This window comes from Cheilinus undulatus, linkage group 7, assembly GCF_018320785.1.
Source record: "Cheilinus undulatus linkage group 7, ASM1832078v1, whole genome shotgun sequence".
NCBI classification, from domain to species: Eukaryota; Metazoa; Chordata; class Actinopteri; order Labriformes; family Labridae; genus Cheilinus; species Cheilinus undulatus.
In genome coordinates this window covers 16,635,859-16,656,492 of record NC_054871.1, presented here as the reverse complement: position 1 = coordinate 16,656,492, position 20,634 = coordinate 16,635,859, and the positions used below count along the sequence as shown (strand labels likewise).

At 37.9% G+C, this 20,634-nt stretch overlaps 1 protein-coding gene across 2 annotated transcripts in view; it reads right to left on the bottom strand.

Moving 5' to 3' along the window:
• Positions 1–20,135, bottom strand: part of acsbg2 (acyl-CoA synthetase bubblegum family member 2) — a 29,402-nt gene extending 9,267 nt beyond the window's left edge. The window contains exons 1-4 of one of the 2 annotated variants that reach the window (XM_041791540.1): positions 20,044–20,135; positions 4,802–4,937; positions 3,924–4,045; positions 1,564–1,835 (exon numbers count right to left, since the gene is read on the bottom strand). In XM_041791540.1, the coding sequence (XP_041647474.1) occupies positions 1,564–1,835; positions 3,924–4,045; positions 4,802–4,914 (507 nt within the window). In that variant the 5' untranslated portion in view covers positions 4,915–4,937; positions 20,044–20,135. Of the gene's footprint in view, positions 1–1,563; positions 1,836–3,923; positions 4,046–4,801; positions 4,938–10,147; positions 10,301–20,043 lie in introns of those variants that run through there. The other variant, XM_041791539.1, reaches the window with a different exon arrangement.
• Positions 20,136–20,634: the final 499 nt, after the last annotated feature.

The following is a 20,634-nucleotide window of genomic DNA, read 5'->3' as shown; positions in this document are numbered from 1 at the left end:
TTGGGTTTCTTCAGTGCACAATTTTTGTGTAAAAATCTTTCTAATAATAATAATATTGCAAACTGCAATATTTTCCAGTATAACTGCCATTGTACATTATTACCAAATAAAGTTGTTGCTTTTAGTAGATTTTTTTAAAGATTATTTTTTAAGGCTTTTTGCCTTTATTTTGATAAGACAGCCAAAGAGAGTCAGCAAATATGGGGATAGAGCATTTTGTCTTGTCCCCTATGGACTTGTTTGCTGTCGAAGCTCAATCAGTAATAAATTGCTTCATTATCACTTTAATTCTCCTCACAGGGACTTTAAGATACAATTCTACACCGTCTTTTACAACTTTGTAACTATTTTCTTTAAACTTTTACCGTCTGCCTGCCCTCGAATCAGTTTCAAATCAAGTTTTGTTTTACTCAAAGGCAGTCTTGAACTTTTAGACCTGCTGATCTTGGAGCACTTTGCCATAGAAGCGGTTACTAAGGAAGCAGATAAAACACTAAACAAATACAAAATTCCCATAAACGGAACTGATACCAAGTTAACAATTCAATGAACTCTTTAAATAACTTTCCCTACAGTAGCTGAGTGTAATATGAGGTCTGACAGTTGAAGATTCACATTGAAAATCATTGTGTGTTTAAGAGCCCTGCATGTACAGGAGCATTAAGTTCATACTAGCTTGTATGTTTTAGTACAGAAAGACACGTGTAGGAATGTTTTCGGTGGGCGCTGAGTGTTTTCAGTACATGCCCCCTGCTGAGTAACAGTGCGAGGTTTCACAATAAACAATAACGTGCTCTGTCCTGTACGAACAGTCGACGCCTGCGTCACTTATGTTTGAAGCTTGATTTATTTGGACTGTGTTCTGCTCGTCTAGACTGCTTGGCATAAAATCAAATATACAACAGTAAGAATTTTAACAGAAACCTTACACCTGGAGATATTGAAAGAACATTGTTGCTGAGATGGGATGAAAACAAAACTGCTTGAACTTCACATTTACTTCCCTCTATATTTTTAATAAGTTGTGTAATCAAAAACTTTCATGTATTATGAAATGAGAATATCCTTGTGGAAATCCTAGACTGGTGCAACAGCACGTACTAAAATTTTCCAGAATTAATCCTGAAATATTCCACTACTTCTAAATTTAGAAACCTGTATAAGATTCTTTCTTATTCCCAACCATTCTAGCACACATATAAGGACTATTCTCTTCCCCAGTAATATACTTTTTAACATCAATTTAAAAAATATAATTACCATCTAATAATATAATGTCATTAAACTGAAGAAAATGGCATATTCCAGTGTCAGTTTTTAAAAATATTATCTTTGGGGCTTTTTAGCCTTTATTTTGATAGGACAGCTGAAGAGAAACAAAATATGGACCAACTTTTTTTTAATCTGAAGAGCCTTCCTAAACCCAAATTGTGTAGTAGTTGTAATTGCAGTTTCTCACTGAGAAAGCTAAATTACACACATTGTAGATAAAAATCAACAGGCTGAATAAGAAGACAAAGATCTGATTCCTTTGTATGTCTAATTAATGGATTAAAAACGTACTTTAAGGAGGCTCTTTGCAGCTGTCCGGCAGGTCTGGTAGTAGTCTCTGTAGTTCAGGGTCTTCTGCTGCTCCCCCTCCTTCCAGCTCAGAGCTGTGTAATCTCCAAAGCGCTCTACAGCTGAGATGAACATCTGGTGAATGGTCAGAGGAGTCTCTGCAGCCAGACCAGAGTCCCCCATCCTCAGTTTCACCTCTGCATCACCCTCAGACGTCCACAGGCCGGGTTCTCCTGCTGCTGGCACTGACAGGGAGTTTGGGCGCTCGGCTTTCACTGGAGAAAAAACATACAGCGACTTTTTGAATGAACTGTTACACTCATCTTGATGTCAGCGGTCAGAAAGAGTCAGTGGATGCTTTATGTCATATGGCACCCAAACAGGGTGAACAGATGAAACATGAAGCTTTTTTACTTTAGCTACATGTTGCTGTCTTTAAAATTTTTTAAAGTCATCATTTACTGTTGCCTAAAAGCTTGGGTTTCATAAAGCTAGCCATAAAATAATTCTTTCCTTATTCTTTATTTATCTGTGCAAAAGAAAGAAGATTAAAATAATACAAAAGAATACATGAACATAGGAAAGCCCTTGAAAACACCTCATTTCTGTTTGTCAAATAAACACACTACAGTATACTCGGCCATATATCTAAATACTGAACCACTAGGGGATCCTTACTAAGAGTGACTGAGAAACAGTCCCCTCACCCAGAATTCTGCGCCTTTTGGTTTCCTCTCGTCATCCAGTCTTTAGACTCCTACATCCTTTCAACCTCAACCAGCCTTTCCATCTTGTCTCAACCCGTTTGGCTTTCTCACACTGACTGTACCATCATCAGCTTGCACCCGTCGATCATTTGTCTCCTACTGTACTGGCTCCACCACTAGTACATCATCCTTTCTACATCCATTCAACCCAAGCCAGAAGTTTTACCACCATCTCTAGTCCATTCATCTCTTCATCCTTTCACCCCTACCCTCATCTCTCAACCCTTACACTTATCTCTTTTTCAAACTACTTTTGCAATCAATACTGACTAAATATTCTATATTCATTTCTCTTTGTGGTCTTTGGTAAGCGTTTAACATGTGTCTGTTGGACCTATTTTACCCATGTACCCGCATTCAGACACCTCTGTTATTTTCACAAGAAAAGGATCATAGTTATTAAAACAGATGGCCCAACTACAACAATAAAGTGTAATAAAGAGCAGACTTTATTGAAAGTGTTGATAAGAACAGAGTAGAGGAACTATTCAAACAAAAGGCTGTGTATGTTAGTGACCCAAATGTAAGCAAAATGTTTTTGTTATCTATCAGTTTCATAAAGGAACTAAATGAGGGTGGATTTACGACCGCTGATAACCACTGCTTATCAATGTTTGTAGTATATGAGCTGGCAGGACCGAGATATCTCATTTATTGACATTTTATTATTTCAGTCTTCATAAATAAGAACATGATTTATTGTATAACCATATTGAACTGAATTAACTTCACTGACTTTGTTGGTTAAGAATTTTCCTGTAAGTTTTTTCAAGATGTAATTTATAAGATCTCACGTCAGCTTTATTTCAGAGAAACAGGAACGAAGCTTTACAGGAACAAATATCATGGATTGAGTAGAGCTTGTAATGTTTTCCCCTCAGTGACTGAGACGGGAAGGAATTTCAAAGTGGAGGCTGAGGACAGGAAAAGGAAAGTCAGGTTTATTTTGCCAAAGAATTTGTGAACTTCTGTTCAGCTCGCTTCCTCAGGAAGAAAAAAAAGGACATTTGGTAATGCTGACTAAAGCGACTTGGGTCAACATGCACAAAGCTCAGATGTGCCTGTGTTTTGGTTTTTATAAAGCTCATTTGGCCATTCAACTTTTAAGGGTTTAAGAATAAAAACTGAAAAAGTTCAGGCTTATTAATACTATACATTCAACATGCAGACTAACACGGACAGATGCATCCCAAACATCCCAATACCATTCAAAATCCTGCTAAACTGTGGGTAGTGTTGCCAACAGTTTGAGCCATAACAACAAAACACAAGGAGAGAATACTTTGGAAAATGGCAGAACTTTTAGAGAAAATATTGACCAATATCGTGTGTGTTTTTAGTAGCAGCTGTAAATATATAGCTCTTCTGGGTATGGGATGGACAACTAGAGGAGAGCTGGGCAGAGATCAGATGGAGCAGCAGTGAAAGAAAGATAGAGGTTCACGTGAGACTGACTTTTTCTATTTCCACCACAATGTAACGATGCACATGACTATATACAAAGTGACTGTTGTATCATTTAAAATGTTAGTTTCTAAAGGGAGCTTAAATTAACCTTTCACATGTTCAATTTTGCATATTGTCCTCTTTCCTCACCTGTTTGTGTGTTGGAAGTCTGTTCAACGATGGCCTCTGTTGTCATGGTGTTGCTGTTGACATCATCATGTGCACCAACCTCTTCTTCCCGTTCCCCTGAAGACTCTTCCTCTGAAGACTCACTAAAGGAAAGGCAAAGGGCCAAAACATGACAATTAAACAGGAGCGAGAAGCCCCAAAGAGACTGGGCTTGGTCTCTTCCTTTGGGGCAACTGTAGCACACACACATTATCATCATCATTCTGAAAGTACAAGTCAAGGCTTTATCCCAGCTGTACAGTCTCACATTAATAGTTTTAAAATAAAGTTTGTATTGTTGGTTCATAATATAAAAGCAAAAAGAAGAAGGCAACAGTGTGTTAGGGCAACACTGACAGAAACAGAACTGTATATTAAAAAAAGTAACTATTTTTATGTGAATACAGCTGAACATTGGAGCACTTTAAAGTGGAAAATTTAGCTGCTATCTACATCTTGTGATTTCCTAATCTTAAAGAAATCTTCCTAAACAATGGTGCTATAGATTCACAAAATCACCACAAACTAGCGCTAATGATCATAAGATTGCACTCATGAAAACATCTGATTTTAGACCAGTGCTAAACTGTGATCCTTTAAAGTAAACTGTCCAATGAGCCCTCCAAAAGGTTTCATATTTCTGTGATCTTTTCAAACAAAATGTAATTCCAAAATCTAAAATGCCTTTTGTTAGAAAAAGGATGTCTTAAACCGTGCTGTGTTTGAAATGTTAAAGCAAAGATGAATGTAAAGCCATAAACAACCTATTATGACTCTTAATCTCTTATATTCAGGTTATAAAAGTAAAACCCTGGGGGCACTGCTGTCAAGGTGTCTTGGTTGTGTTTTTGTTGACGTACTTTGCTGTATCCATGATGCCGTCATCCAGGGATGCTGCACTGCTCCCCGCACCGCATGAAGACTCAAGGAAGCCGCCTGCTCGCTGAGGCTCCATCACCACGGCTTCAGACATGGTACCGGGTTCACACACGGTCACTGAAAGAAAGAATAAAAAGTGGAAAGGCCATTACAAACAAATTAGAAAAACATTTTTTTTTTTTAAATATCCAAATTCCGTTTCAGGTGCATCTGCAAAAGACCTTCCTGGAAATATCAAAATCTGATTTGTCCTCTAGTCTATGAGCAAATCATCTGGTAATAAGCCATACTTCAATATGAGTCTGTGGCATAAGATAGTTTTTATTATCAATTACTCTCAACATTTTATATATATATATATATATATATATATATATATATATATATATATATATATATATATATATATAAATAGTTGTGTCTGTTTTGGGTGTTGGCTTAACAGGCACCCATATACAGAGGTCAAAGTCCCCAGGACCGAATCCCGATCCAGGCCCTGTTTGGAGTATCTCTCTCCCACTCTCTCTCCCTATATACCCTGCGTCTCTTATACTGTTCTATCTAATTGAAGCAAAATAGCCTAAAACATAATAAAAAGTGGAAATTCAGAGACCGTCTGTATTTAATAGCAGGATTTGAGCCTGCTTTAAGAAGACACTTGACTTTGGTAAAAAAAAAGACGATTGCTCTTGTGCTCTAATTGCGAGAGAAAAACACCAACGTGTGACAGCAGGCTGCCTGTAATCCTCACAATATTGACGCCTGAGTGTTGTTGGCAGGTCAGCTGACTTCTTCAAGGAGCAGAAGTCAGATTAACTTTACACATATATTCCATGTTCTAGCTCATGTGATGTGTCTCTTTTGAAGATATTTCACAGAGAAAAAAATTAACACTGAATACTTAAACCATGGAGTGAGATTCTGGAAGAGAGAAAAATAAATGTAATGTATACAAACGCAAACATCCTAAAAAGGAACTATGTAAGTTAAATCACCCTTGTGATCTCCTTTTTTACTGCTGCCTTTAGGAGCTGCAAAACAAACATGGTCTTTAGCCATACAATGACTGATCTGTTGACAAATGTTATTGTATGGCAAATGTGTGGGAAACATCGAAGCGAGCCGTCGCATTGGAAAGTCCTGTTACAGACAATACTATTTCCATTGCTCAGGCATCTTTAAATCCAACAAAAGCTATGAGGATCAAAATAAGGGTGATTATCAAAGCAAATTTTCAGACATCAGTGCTAAGACAGACAATGATGGCCTTCTCCTCTATACCTAACCAGTCCAACTTTATGGCTTTATGGTGCTTGAAAAGGTACCTTTCTTCATTTCAGATGAGTCTGAGGTAGAATCCTGAGCTGCCATTGCTGTTACATCATCACTGGAAGCACAACAGAGCCTCCAGAACAATAAAACATCCCCGCTCATCCACTGCAAAACTGCACTACCATGACACTCCCTCTCATTCAAGCCCCTCTTTTTTTGTAAATCACAGGCCTGAGCTGCTGCTGCTGCTGTTGGCTGCCTGTTTATTTAAGGGAGCTGAAAACACATACCAGTAGCTCGGTCTGCTTATTGTGGCATCAGCCTGTCATGACCCACCTATCAACCGAGGGGTTAACTGGAAAGAAAAAGGCTCCAGAGAGGTCAGGGATCAGGCGAGAAAATATTTTCCATCACGGCTGTTGAGTTTGACGCATGTTTGAAAACCACACCTCCTGATATTTAACAAAAAAACAAAGAAAATGTTGGTAACGTGTCTGAAATGGCAGGAAGGACACCTTCACCATCCCTGAAAGAGACATCATCCTACTTGTGAAAAAAAAAAAAGAAAAAAAAAAAAGAATAGAAAAGAAAAGAAATCAATACTACTTCAGCTATGTGGCGAGCAGCCAGCTGACCGGTTGCCATATGGAGGTCTGAAGGTCTGAAAACTGAGGAGATGTGCCACATGGTCATCTCATCAAGATACCAGAATTTTTAATTTGTTCCAGTTTTAGTAAGATCAAAAAAAAATTGCACTACATGGTAACAAAGTGCGATTATGATATACTGGAAAACACTGCAATTTGTTGTTGCAATATATCACATAAATAGTATCATAAGTCTACTTGTTTGATAATCAAGGAAAATGCAGAGAATAATGAAAGTTCTGAAGAGGGCATTTCTCAATTTAAAACATACAAATATTACTTAGCATTAAAAAATACAAAACCTGAACTTTTCACAGTACTGCTTCAAAAAAACTAAATATTTTCCAAAAAGTTTTCCCTTTCTTGAAAAAAGGCACTTCTACAAAGTGCAATAGCGGCACTATTGAAAACCTTTCATGTACTATTTAATATAAAAATAATGTCAGAGTTTTTGTGATGATGACATGACAACTGTGACTAGATTAATAGTGTAGCAGTACCAGGCACCCTATCTGGGGCAATTTCTTGATTTAAAATACCAAAAAATGCAACTCCTACGCAGTCAAAATTCCATTAACTAAAAGGGCAACTTTTGTTAAAAAAATATAAACCAGAATCAGAAATACTTCATCTCTGGGGGAAATTTTACAAACAGCTAAAGTTAATGGCTGAAGATCCATTGTAATCCCAAAGCATCATTCATAAAATACCAGAGATTCTACTGTTTTAAAGCACATGGTAAGTATTGAACTATCTAAAATTGTGTCCTCTGTTATCGCACATCTGCTTGCGTGCACACATGCAAAGCTGCCATTTTATTTCCCCTCTGCAGCTGTGCATTCCTCAAGGACACAGCTATGAGGGTTTCTGGCAGTATTAAAGGGTTCATTTAAGGGTGGAGGAGGGTAGATATGGACGGTTTAAGGCAGGGATCTTGTTTCTTTGTCATAGTTAGGGTCTTCAAGTGTGGGGGGTCAAGGGTTTGAAGGGGGTGCGGGGCGTGACACTGAGCTTGAGAAGACGCTCATTCACTCACGTGGTTGAACAAAACCTATAACATCAGACTGAAAAAATACCCTCAGGATATTTCATTCAATCCTTCTTTCTTAAGCCCCCTTCTTTTCAGAGCATTTTGGCCTGATGAGTTGTTATCACGAGTCCATCACGTTAAGAGCACATAAAGACTCATAAAGCATGCTGTGGACTTGTCTGTAGTGCAGAGAACACCCCCCTTGCTGCTCGTCATGCAATGAGAAATATCTTCCATCATTTCCCAGCAAGGACCACAAAGTCATACATCAAATTATAAAATCACTCACTGAAACTCACTTTCAGTTTTGCCTTGAGTAACATACTCTGAGGCTGCTGTTTCCTAAAATTACCCATGATGTTTTGGGGCTTCCCCATCACTTTGACTGCTTCCAAACAAAAGCAAAATTAAAGTATCCAGGGAAATAAAGAGGTCTGGTATTGATTGTCAACACCCTCATCACCCTCAAATAACCAACCAACAACCATCTGCTATTGAAACTGCTCCAGTCAAATGATACCTGAATTACCTGCTTTCTACACCCTCCTCATCCAGGAACTGAGCTACTATTTGTTTGGTTTGGACTGCTGGCAATCAAAGCAGATCTGATTTAATATTAGATGGATGAATTCAGAGCACTGCATTTGATAAAGTTGCTGTTTCTGCAAGAGTAAATAAAATTAAAAAGTTCCAAAGTATGGCTTATTTTACTTAAAATTTAACCAAAATCAGAATGAGCTTCACTGGCCAGATTCAAGTGCTCATACAGTTAACTTGCCTCTTTGTAAAAGCGTGAAAATTAAATATCAAAGTATAAAATGAATGAATACAAGCATTCATAAGACAACAGCGTAGCACTAAAGAGTGGAAAAGGCTTAACTGTATGTTGTGAATGTTTCAATAACTTGAAACCTTTAAAACTATATTCATGTAGATCATCTAGAGTTACATTAACGTATTCTGGTATTTTACGCAAGCAAATGTTCCAATTAACATCATGATTATGGAAGGAGCTACAGCCATAAGGTATTAAATGAAGTACTTTGATAGTATCTCTTTACAGACACTGGTTTGGTACAAGTATGGTCATTTAAAAATGCTTCTAAAGCCTCAAATAAGGGATGTATAGATACACCTGCCTCTTACTTTAATTTTTGATGACAATTCATTGCATATTTGACCTTGCTGGTGCGTTGAGATGCTGATATTTAAGACATGTAATTCACTATTTAATGAAACTGCAACACTTCTTTGACATTCCTTTATACCCAGACAGAAAGCATTCTTGCACCCTTCCCTGTATGCTTTAATAGATCATCTTGCCATGATCAAGCACAGCTCATGCTTATGATGAATTTTCCAACGGATTTATCGTCATACAAACTGAAATCATCACTGCAACAGTGTCTATGTAATCAGGAGAGGATTATGAATGTAGAGCAGTGTTGCACCAGCTGTTCCATTCAGAAAGGGAAAATGCAACAGTTGAAAGGAAAACAACACTTTAATTTTTTTTGTAGTTTTTATCAATCATTTATGTAGGAACCCAGCTCATCATGAAACCATTCTCAGTCAAGCGCATAAATATTAAAAACAACTCAAGGGACGCTCCCTGAGACAAAAACCACCATGCCTTCAAACTTCAGTTGGGTTAATCCCCCTGTCAAAAACACAGCAGACAAAACCCCACCCCTCCCTTCACTTCTGCTCAATTCTCATGCATTGTCCCCTCCTGTCCAAGATAACAGCTCTCTCCACTTGACTGTCTGAGCCTTAAACGAGACAAAAACATGTTTTCTGATCAATACATCCTGTGAATGATCTGCATCCTGGGCCAGCTGCTGCCCCTGAACGGTGAAGCATGCAGTTTTACGACTGGGCGTGATCCACAGCATCCTCCCTGCTCTGCTCTGGTGTTAACATTTTTGATCAAATAGTTTAAGAAAAAGCAGACATTTCAATGGGACTGGGTCAAGCCTTTAAATGCATCCAAATTGTGCACAGATCTAGCAGTTGGGTTACACCCTTTTGCAAGTGAGCAGATGTCCACGTGTTGTCTTGAGTGGGATTAAGACAAGGATTTCCCCTGTGTTGAAATTTAGAGATTTAAAACAGTGAATCATGGCTGCTACAACATCGGGCTGAAAATAAGCTCTATTAAATTTCAACTGAGGTAAATATCAATGAATAGTTCAGCCAAAAAGCATCCAGATGATAGAATAAAACAAAAGGAAGTACCAGATTTTATATTTTATATCATACATGAAACATAGTCTGATGCTTTCTACTCAAACCTGATTTGTCACAGTGAAAGCAGGAAGGTTAAAAGGAATAGATCTGATAAAATATAAAATATAAATCTACATTGTGATACTCACATTGCATGGCTGGAAACGTATTCTTCTCCCAGTTTGTATGAAAGGGTTTTTCTCTTGAATTGTTCCTCTTTCTGAATGCTGTGGCTTCAGTTTGCCGCTTCGATCACACAAATATGCCGGCTGTGCTCTGTTTCTACTACTTGAGCAAGCACATCATTCATTTTCAAACACTAGCCGGCTTGGTAGGTCCCTCCCCCTAAAAAAACCCCACCCAGACAAGCCTGCCAGCTTCCTGCAGACATTTACTCTCCCCCACCCCCCGCCTTCCTTCCTCTATCATCACAAAGCAACCTGATTGGCTGAAACTGCTCACACCACAGAGCCCATACTCCGTATAAGGCCACGCAAGCCAAATGAATTAGGTGGGGGAAGTAGCACACATACACACTCTACTTGACAGATGATGCTGTGAAACTCAAGCCCATCCCCCCACAGAGATACTCCCCTGCACACACGTTGCAGATGCTGGTTGAGGTTACTGTCGGACAAAGTTAGAGCAAAAGGTTTCTGAGGCCGCATTACAAGTGCAGCTGTGCAGACTTGCCTCTATAAGTTTCCACCAAACAATGTACACAACATACAAATAGCAAGGACACCCACATCCTGTGACCTACATTGTTAAAACATAACACATCCTTCTTATTGTTCCCTTTCTTTATTAACCAACATCGTTAGACTGTAAATAAGGAGCCTCAAATAACCTCTAAGTACATTTTTAAGTAACTGACTGAGCATTTCATTTTTAACTGACACAAAAAGGGGACAAATGTGCATGCTGTTCACAAGACCTAAAAGAAGATCCCAGATCATCTGGCCAAAAACCAAAAGAATACTCCACTTATAATATTAATCAGGCAGAAATAGCACATTTACTCATTAGAGAAGTGAGAAAGGTTGAATACATGTGTTGCAAAAATTAGCCAAAGGTTATATTAAAGCAGCAGCAGGCAGATTTAGGCAATCAACCAATTGCAGACTATTTGTGGTAATCCAGGCCTTACAAAATAGCTGTGAAAGGTTAGGTCAATACCACTCTCACTCACAAATTGCATGAACTTTTCCCAGAATTGAAAGTATTCTCATGCCTTCAACTTACAAATGGGACACTTCACTTTTATGCCACAATAATTTCACCACAGGCAGCATTACAAAACATAAACAGAAAAATGTATTTGACAAATAGCAATGGTTTTGAAATAGGAAAGCAGCTTGAGAAATGTCTGTTTCAGTTTTAACGACCTCATGATGAGATCTTCAAACAGCTTGTTTTAATCCAATCAATGAACCCGTCCAGGGTTTGGTATCATTTGGGCTTTTTCAAATACTAATGCTAAATCGCTACTTTTTAAAAGGTTCCCATGCCTCAACTGTGCCTGAATCGATACTTCTAAGAGATAAAAAGTGTTTTGAAAGTTGGCAGGTGAATAAAAAGTGGTCTTGGTATTAGGCCTGGGTGATATGGCCTAAAAATCATATCTCTGTATTTTTCTTGCCTTTGACGATGCGGTATTATATCACGGTATTAAAAAATTATAAAGAGATAATACTTTTTAATCCAAATTCAAGTGTTATTAACCCCCTTCTCCCCTTAAAACAAGCCTTTGATGGCATACTAAATTTATGTCTAAGTATAGGAACACAGAAAATGTTTTTTTTTTTTTTTAAAGTCTCTCTAGGTTTACTTCTGTCTGCACTCAAAGTTTCACATTTCATCTCTAACCTGATAAGGTGTGTTAAGCTGCTACTGACTTGAACACATAGTGAAGGCGTTCACAATAAAGGTGTTTCAGAGAAATAACAGCTGCGGACTTTTATTTTGAAGAGCCTGACAGAAGTATTGTGTTTTGCATTTAGTTAGCTCAGCTTTGGCTGCCGTACTAGTGAATACGGCTAGTTTACAGCAGCGTTTCTGACCTCATTTAACATCGCAGCCTGGGTCTTTGACTCACTGTGGACTTAGAAAAGAAAGTCATAAGTTAAAATAGACTTTTAAACGGTTGTTTAAACCGTTGTAAGAAGAAGAGCTGCAGCACTGGGTTCTGAGACCAGCCAAAGCAGCACTTAGCTTGTGTAAAAGCCCCAGGCAGGTTGACAGAGACAGCACACTGACTTTGTTGCAGTACAGCCGTCAGACTTTGAGAGGAAAGAACACGGGTTTTTTGCCTGCCAACTGTGCCTAATTACAGCAGCAAGAGTCCTTGACATTCAGTTCGTTACCTGGCTACACGTAATGCTAGAGCTAAACGTGCTATTGACCAGACTCAGCCTGAGCTGTGTGTCACAACTCACTCTCTCCGCCAGCTATGGGAGCAGATATGCCTCGCGCACGCATCGCAGCACAACGTAGGCACTGAAACTGGTGATGACGGTGTTGCAGAAATCCATTCCATGGCAAAATTTTACCAGTGATGGCATTAATACCGGTTTACTGCCCACCTCTATTTGGTATCAGAAATGATTCAGAAATAAGACGCCAACAGAAAATGCGTAAACAAAACAGGTGTTACTTCTTCACATAACATATTTCACGCCTTTCCTTTGAGTAATGGGGATTGTGATGGGGTGGTGAGGTACTGAAATAAAGCACCCAAATCCATCTTGTAATTCAGTATGGTAGATATCCAGATTACAATACTCATCCCCATCCCCATTGAGTCACAAACCAAGACATGCTGTTTTACACTTGATAGTGGGGATGCATGATATCAAAATTCTTCTGATATCTGTCGCCAATACCATTATTTACATAGTTCAGACCTAAAACACAAAATTTAAAGTGTAAGGATGATGTTGAAACAGGTCTGTTGGTCCACCAACTTATTTTTTTGTAAGGCCAATTTTTACAGCTGAGTTAGGCAGAATTTTATTGCCAAAATATTGGTTGTAAATATCAACAGTAGTGTTCATATCTGCTGATACTGATAATTAACTTTTTCAGCTAATATCTTTCAATACCAATATCATGCTGTTAACGTTGTGCATCCATACTTGACAGACTAAAGAAGCACATTCTAATAGGGATGCACAATATTGTCAGCATGATATCAGTATCTGCAGCTATTAACTTAAAAAGTTAACTATTGATATTGGTAGATATACCTATGTCAGCTGAAGTCTAATTTTTTTTCCTTCTTAAACTTTAAGTGTGTTTAAAGGGCTGAAGTTTGAGGTATGAACTGCATTCATATCCGTATCAACATCAATATCGGGCAAAGTGATAAGAATATGAGAACAATGGAAATCAGCAAAAATCCAATAACGAGCATCCTTACATTATGGCCTCGTCAAGAGTGTAGAAGGCTAAATATGTTAAATCCCCCCAAAGGACTGAATGATATATTGTGTCAGCTGTTTCAACAACTAGAAAAGCAGGGCTAGATTAAGTCCAGCGCTGTTTTAAATACAAACATAAAACACTGTCATTGTCATTGAAATGTGAAACAAGGTACTCCACTGTGATCGTTTGTGCTACCATGCAAATTGAAACTTTACATAAAAACTCTACATACAGGATGAATTTCATACAAAGTGGAAAAAGGAAGTAAGACATATCAGTGAACAGGTGCTTGATCCAAAAAACTGGGGATACAAGCGGTGATATTTCAAGGCAACATACTCTTCCTCAGACTTGTCTTGAAAGGTCACTTGTTTTAAATTAAAGCTTGAAATAGGAGCTTCCTGGTGTGCTGAACTCCGCTTTTTTCATAAAGAGTGCGACATGCTCTTTTTGTGACAAAACTATCTAAAGAATTAAAAATTGTTGTCACTGACAGGGATGTACATTATCATTGGCATGGAATTGGTATTGGCAGATACTAACTTAAAAGCTCATCGGTACTGACAGATACGATAATTTCTGCTGATATTAACAAGCAAAAGCCTATACTGTCTGAAAATATTGGCCATATGTACGAATACGTTTCTGGAATTGTAGGCAGAACCAACTGACCTACATCAGCTGAAGTCTTTTTCTTTGAGTGTTAAGGACTGATAACCTTGCAAAGCAGATGGATATGCGCATTTCCTTGTTCCTCACTGGCGAATCCATCTTGCAAAGATCCCGTTTGAACCGTTTGGGCCCGGTTAGAAAGTGACAGGACCAGTCAGCGACGAGGGGCAGTACTTTCAGGCACGGCGGAGACAATTATGGTGGAAGAGCTTAGCGTGGATGCTGCTAAAGCGCCAGTTTTATTAGAACTTGACAACATTTCTTCGTTCAAAGAAAAAAGAACAGCATTTAGTTGTTTTCTTTTCAAAAATGACAAAAGTCGTGTACTGACATGTCTACAGTCGCCATGGCTACTCCTCGGTAGCAGCTACGTCACGTGTTTTGTTGCTCTGATTGGCCTGCAAAGATGTGACAGACAGAACGTTCATCCAATCACCCTCTGAGTTTTTTTTTTTTTTTCAAAGGCTCAGCCCTTTCCCAAATGCTGTCTATGAGAGGTTTACTAGATGGATGTGTGAAACAAATTCATCTGGCATGTCAGGTGAAAGGACTGAGGTTTGTTTCACTGTTCATTCTTAAATGTTGAAGGTTGTTTTAAGGACTAAAGTTTAAGGACTCAGCTGCATTCATATATCCATATTAGTATCATTCAAATAAGTTTGTAATTATCAGCATATTGGAGTTTGCAAAGTTCCGGTATTGTGCATCCTTAGTCAGTGACTCAAAGTAATCAACTTGTTTATGGAAAATCTATTAGGCCAGTTCTCAATGAGACTGTATTTCAGGAAGTTAGTCTTTAAAATCTCAGGTTTTGATACATTACCATGTCTTAAATGGCACTGAACCAAAACAATTATGTTCCCAGGCATCTATATTCCTAATTAGCAAAAGCCTATTTAAATTCTGTTAAACCAACTAGTCTAAAGAGGAGAAAATGTGAGAATGCGGAGAAATGAGAACAGTCAGATTCATCACAGGGTCACTGTGTCGGTTATGATGTGAGACTGATATGCTGTGTAGAATGTGGCTAACATTAGCAGTTACCTCAGCCAGCCTTTATTCCTCTTTGCTGATTACTACTGTGCTTAATGTTAGGGATGTTCTGATACCATTTTTCCTTCCTGATACGATTCCAACACCAAGGTGTTGGGTATCAGCCGATACTAAGTACTTATCCGATGCCAGTGTGAACTTTCTGGACTGACTGTGCAGACTAGCAAATTATTTTAGATCTAAATTTGACTCAGAACATGACTCAACAAACAGAATCAAAATGTGCAGCATCTCTGTGACCCTAAAGTTGTTTTTCTGCTGATTATTGCGTTTTACTCCTAAATATTAAAATAACAATAATACAGGGGGCTGCATCACAGGCTCTCTATCCATCTCTCCATTATGCTCTATCCAGACAGCCTGCTATTGGCCAACAGACCCTCAGAAAGGATGAACAATATGGCAGTTAGCATTCGACCTAGCGGTAATAAATGATGGTAAGCTGATTTAAATGGATAAAAAGACTTTCGGTATTTGGTTTACCGGTGTGGATTTAATCATTTAAGTCCACCAAAGTCACACAAGTTCCAGGCTTGCTGAAAATGCTGCCACAAGAGATTCAAAGGCATCAACGGCATCAATGAGACGACACAATGACTAGCTACAAGAGGAAAAACAAGTGAGAGGCAACGATTAATGGTTCAAAAGTTATTTACCTTTTGATTACTGTCACTTTTAACAATCACATTCAGAGAAAAACTGTCACGCAGCCACCATTCTTTGCTGCTGCAGTGGGTCCTTTGGTTCTTCTTCTTTCTTAGCAAAATATAGCCTAAAGCTGAGCCAAACATTGTCAGATCAGTGCATAAAGTTGTGTACCTGCCGATACCAATACCTGCAAGTATCTATGTATTTCTGATACTGGTATCGGAATCGGAACAACCCTACTTAATGTGGTAACTCTTCACCTTGGCCAAGTACTTACACATGACCTTCAACATTCTATGTACACCTTTATTTCCATTTTCAAGTCCAAAAAACTGTCATACTGTGTTGTTCCTAGGACAGGCTAACCGTCAAGCTTCTCATATTTTTGTCAGACCGAGTACCAGGGGAAAGCTATGGCAGAATGGCAGCAGTGAGTTGCAGCAGCTACTGGGGGGGGGGGGTTCACTGCAGTTTTAAAGAGCATTTGATGTGAATTTTAGGCCTGTATTTATAGAAATGATAGGTACTTAATTTAACTGTGTTTTAAATCCTGCACCAGCTAATCTAAAATCTAAATACAACCATTTAACCTGGTAACACTGTGCATCCCTTGGACTAATTATGGATAATTTTATAATATAAAGCGATAAAACTGGCTTCATCTATAATATCTAAAATCACCATATGTTATGGAAGTTGAGAAGTTCTTTTACAGTCTTGGGCCATTTTTCATTACTGGTAGTTTGGAAACTGCATTTTGCTACAAATATAAAGAACAGACAAGGTAATAAGTAGGATTTGTACTTAAAACCAAATGTTTTTCAAGTGTAAAGAACCTACAGACTTTCTCCACCTCTGTAGAGTACTATCATACGATAGGTGCTGATCAAAACAACATTATTATTAGGCTGAGTCATAGCAGTATTAAATAAACACAAGAGAAAGTGAGTCACTGAGCTTCAGCCGGCATACTGCGAAGTTTTTCGAAGTGAACACTGTGACTTACTTCCACCAAAGCTTTGAAACCTAATTTAAGCCCACACATTGAAAATGAAAGCCGTCAGCCAAATTATACAGTTTGACAAGACAATCCTGTACTTCTAGTTCCTCTCAGCCGTGACCTGATATACTGGGTGCTAAAACAAAGAGTGGCTCCAGACAGGAAACAAGTGCAGGGAGAGAAGCAGAACTTTAAGAACTGCCCATCGAAAAAATGTTTGCTGTTGGCAAACACTGCACTTCAGTGACCATAAAAACGTGAAAATAGGTCATGAACCCTCGTAAACGTGCCTGCATCTGTAAGGAATGCATGGGTTTCCCAGCTATGAGGACAGAATTAAAATTATGGCACGACGCGGATGAGAGTACACTGCTGCTGATGTTAACAGAGGGCAAGTAAACAAAAAGAGCAAGCAGCAACAGAAAATACTAAAAGAATAGTGTCACTGGTTGATTTAGTGTCAGTGCACTTCCTTTGTGTAATTTCCCCAAAACTCCAACCACCACGGAGGTGCAAAAGGTCAGGCAGAGGAAACAGAAACCACTCAAGCTTCTTGCATATGCTAATTTAAATATGATATCAAATCAGCCTTAAAGCTTAAATATGAAAAACAACTTAACTCTAAAAAAAAAATTACTACAAATATGTTTTACTCTTTATAAGTATAGAATGAAAAATATGCACACATACTTGGCATAGAGCAAAATTTTTCTGCACATGCACGCATCATCAATTTAATCAGGTGTTATTATTCTGTGATTATCTTCTTATCTAGCTGGCAATCTTACTTTTTTGGAGTCAAGTCTTAAAATATCTCATGTGGGAAGACGCTCACATGACTTCATAAAATGTGTGCCATCACTACCATATAGAAAGATCAGTCTCAGCCAATTACCACGAGAGACGAAAACACAGAGCCACCACACCACAGTGTCACATGACCAGCTCTACTCATGCGCACACGCTGAAACCCTGCAGGATGTGTTTAATGCTGATGCACCCTTCACTGAGGTTATTGTCGGTCAGTGACATCCTCTCTCATCCCATACTCTGCTGAGGCGGTGCTGGGAGGAGGAAAGCACTTATTTAAGTTCTTTGTTCAAGTACAGTTTTAAGGTCACTGTATATAAGCCAAGTTCTTCCATCATGTTATACTTTATACTGCTCAAGAGTAAAAATGTTATTCACCTTAAATTATCAAGAGTTTATATATTCGAATCAGCACAACATTCACTACAAGTAATTACTGCTGGACACATTAATGCAAGAAAAGTCATAGTGCAATGACATAAAAGCCAAGGCAATTTTTAGAAATTTTGTGCTGTCCATATAGTTTATCTATTTAGGAGGGCTCTGTTCTGGTGTTGCTACTTAAATATAGGAGAAGGATTTTTGTTAAGATTTCATCATCCATAGAAAATGATATTCCTCATGAAAGTGGCATTTGATGAAAAAAATCTAGCTTTAAAGATAAAACATTCTCATAAGTCATTAAACAGCAATATAAAATAGTGTATTTACACTAATAAGGGGTTTCTTGCGACTTGTATCGACAGGCTGGGCAATCAATCAGTATTTAGATTAAATCACAATACTGCTACTTTAAGTTGCAGAAGATGGCCTAAAATGTGTGTCAAAATACCAGTTTAATACATCTTTTGAGGCACAGATGTTCTGCTCTACACTTCATGCACATATTCAAGTGTCCATTTTTTCAAGAATAGTTTGCAAAAAATCCTACTTTTTTATGTTTGTCTCATTAAAAATGAGAAAGACATTAAATGATCATTCCCTTTAATATAACAGTTCATGTCAAATTTGCCATGACACAATAATTGCAAATAGATATTTTTCATAATTGTTTAGCCTTAGTAAAATCTTTTCTTGTTATAATATAGAATAATTTACTGCCTGTTTGTTGAGAAATACATAAGATGAGAAACTTAAAAAATAATTCTATATTAAGTTGCAATTGCAATACTGGGAGAATAAATTGCAATTAGACAATTTCCAAAAATCGTTCAGTCCTACTAGAGTTTATTCTGTCCAGGCAGGAGCAAACAAAACAGAGAGACATTTTTTAAATTTTAACTTTATAAAAAATCACCAGTTTAAATAGAACAAAGCCTCTATTTCCTTGTATAAGAGAACCCTGATGAAAAATCTTCAGAAACCTTAACATTTTGCTGAGAATAATTAATAGTTTCTGGGTTAATATACCTGAATCATTTTATAGATTGTAAATAACTCAAAGTATTTTAAATAGTTTGAACCATGACTGTGCATCTATCTAGGACAGTGGTAAAATAATTCTGGTGGCACATAATGCTCAATATCATTATTGCATGTAGCCTACAGGTACCACAGAGAAGAAAACAAATGTATGAATGAATAAATCTGTTGTTATATGATTGAAAAAGGTTGTCGATCAAAGTCTAAACCTACCACTGAAGGAAAAAATTTAGGAGGACTGTTGGTAAACTTGAAGATTAAGAAAATTAGTTTTCAAAAAGCACTGGCTGGATAATGCAGCAGGTGTTATATCAATTTATGCTACTTAGGAAATCTGCTACTTTGCGTCGTTGCGCATGTGCACAAAGGCAGAAATCTCAGTATAATTTTTCAACAAAGCATCCAAAATCACTATGGTTATGCAACTCTAAATGCTAGCGAAATTACAACTGGATAACATAAAAGTTAGATCATGTTTAAACAAACACGGGACAGCAGCGTATTGAAACTGAATTTTAACTAGCTTATGTACAGTTGCTTGGCTAAAACACTCTGCTCTATGTTTAACAATTTTTTAATGAAAATCAAAGAAGCTAAACACGCTAGCGGAGCGTATGCTAGGTAGCTAACTAACGGCAGGATTTCCTTACTAAGACGTTAAACTGCCACAATGGTGTTGCTATGGATCTATGGACGGTGAGTATTTTAATGCAAAAAAGTATCACATTTATCTAGTTTCAAGAAAAAAAATGTAGGGTGGTGATAAACAAGGAGCGTATTAGCTAATCAACTGCTAAAATGCTTGATTCGTCCCTCCTTGACCTCAAATTTAGGGGCTACTTAAACTTCGCTCGCACATTGGTTCAAACCAGCAAAACAGCACACCAGTAACTAATTCAACCACATTTAAGTTAAAAGTCGCTGGATTAACTCAATCATGTGCGCCCATGTGCTTTACTGACGTTAAGATTGATAGAGTGGTAGATAAAGAGAGGTAAAGGTGGAATGTCTTACCTTGAGGCTGTTGGTTTTGTTGAATGAGGTCTGGACGTGACAGTGAGTGAACACCTTGTTAGTACTGATCACTGACAGAGGGTCACGGTAAAGGCTGGACTTCTGCTCTGACACCTGGTAGAGACAACCGTCACTTTTACAGCTTTACAATGTCACCTAACACACAAATACACTGACTGTTTCACACTGAGTTATACAGGTTAAAGATAAGAGCCCTTTTACCACCGTTTACTTGTTTTTCTTACAACTATCTTCTGCTAAGTTTACTTTGATGCTGTGAAGTTCAAATGCAAACTTAGCTAACTCAGCAAAAATCATTTATTCATGACTTTAATGGCTTTAAAAGGCATGGATGCTTTTTTGGAGGAAACATATTTAGTCTAGGGATGCACAATTTTGGATTTTTTCTAATATCTGATATTTACAAAATGATTTTAGCCAATACTGATCAGTACCCATATTTAGATTTAGTTCAGACTTTAAACATCAGTCAATTTAAAGTTTCAGGATGGACAAATTAACATATTTCAGTCCTTAAAACTCACTCCAAAGTGTAAGGAATGATGATGACTAACGAAAAAGACAAGCTGA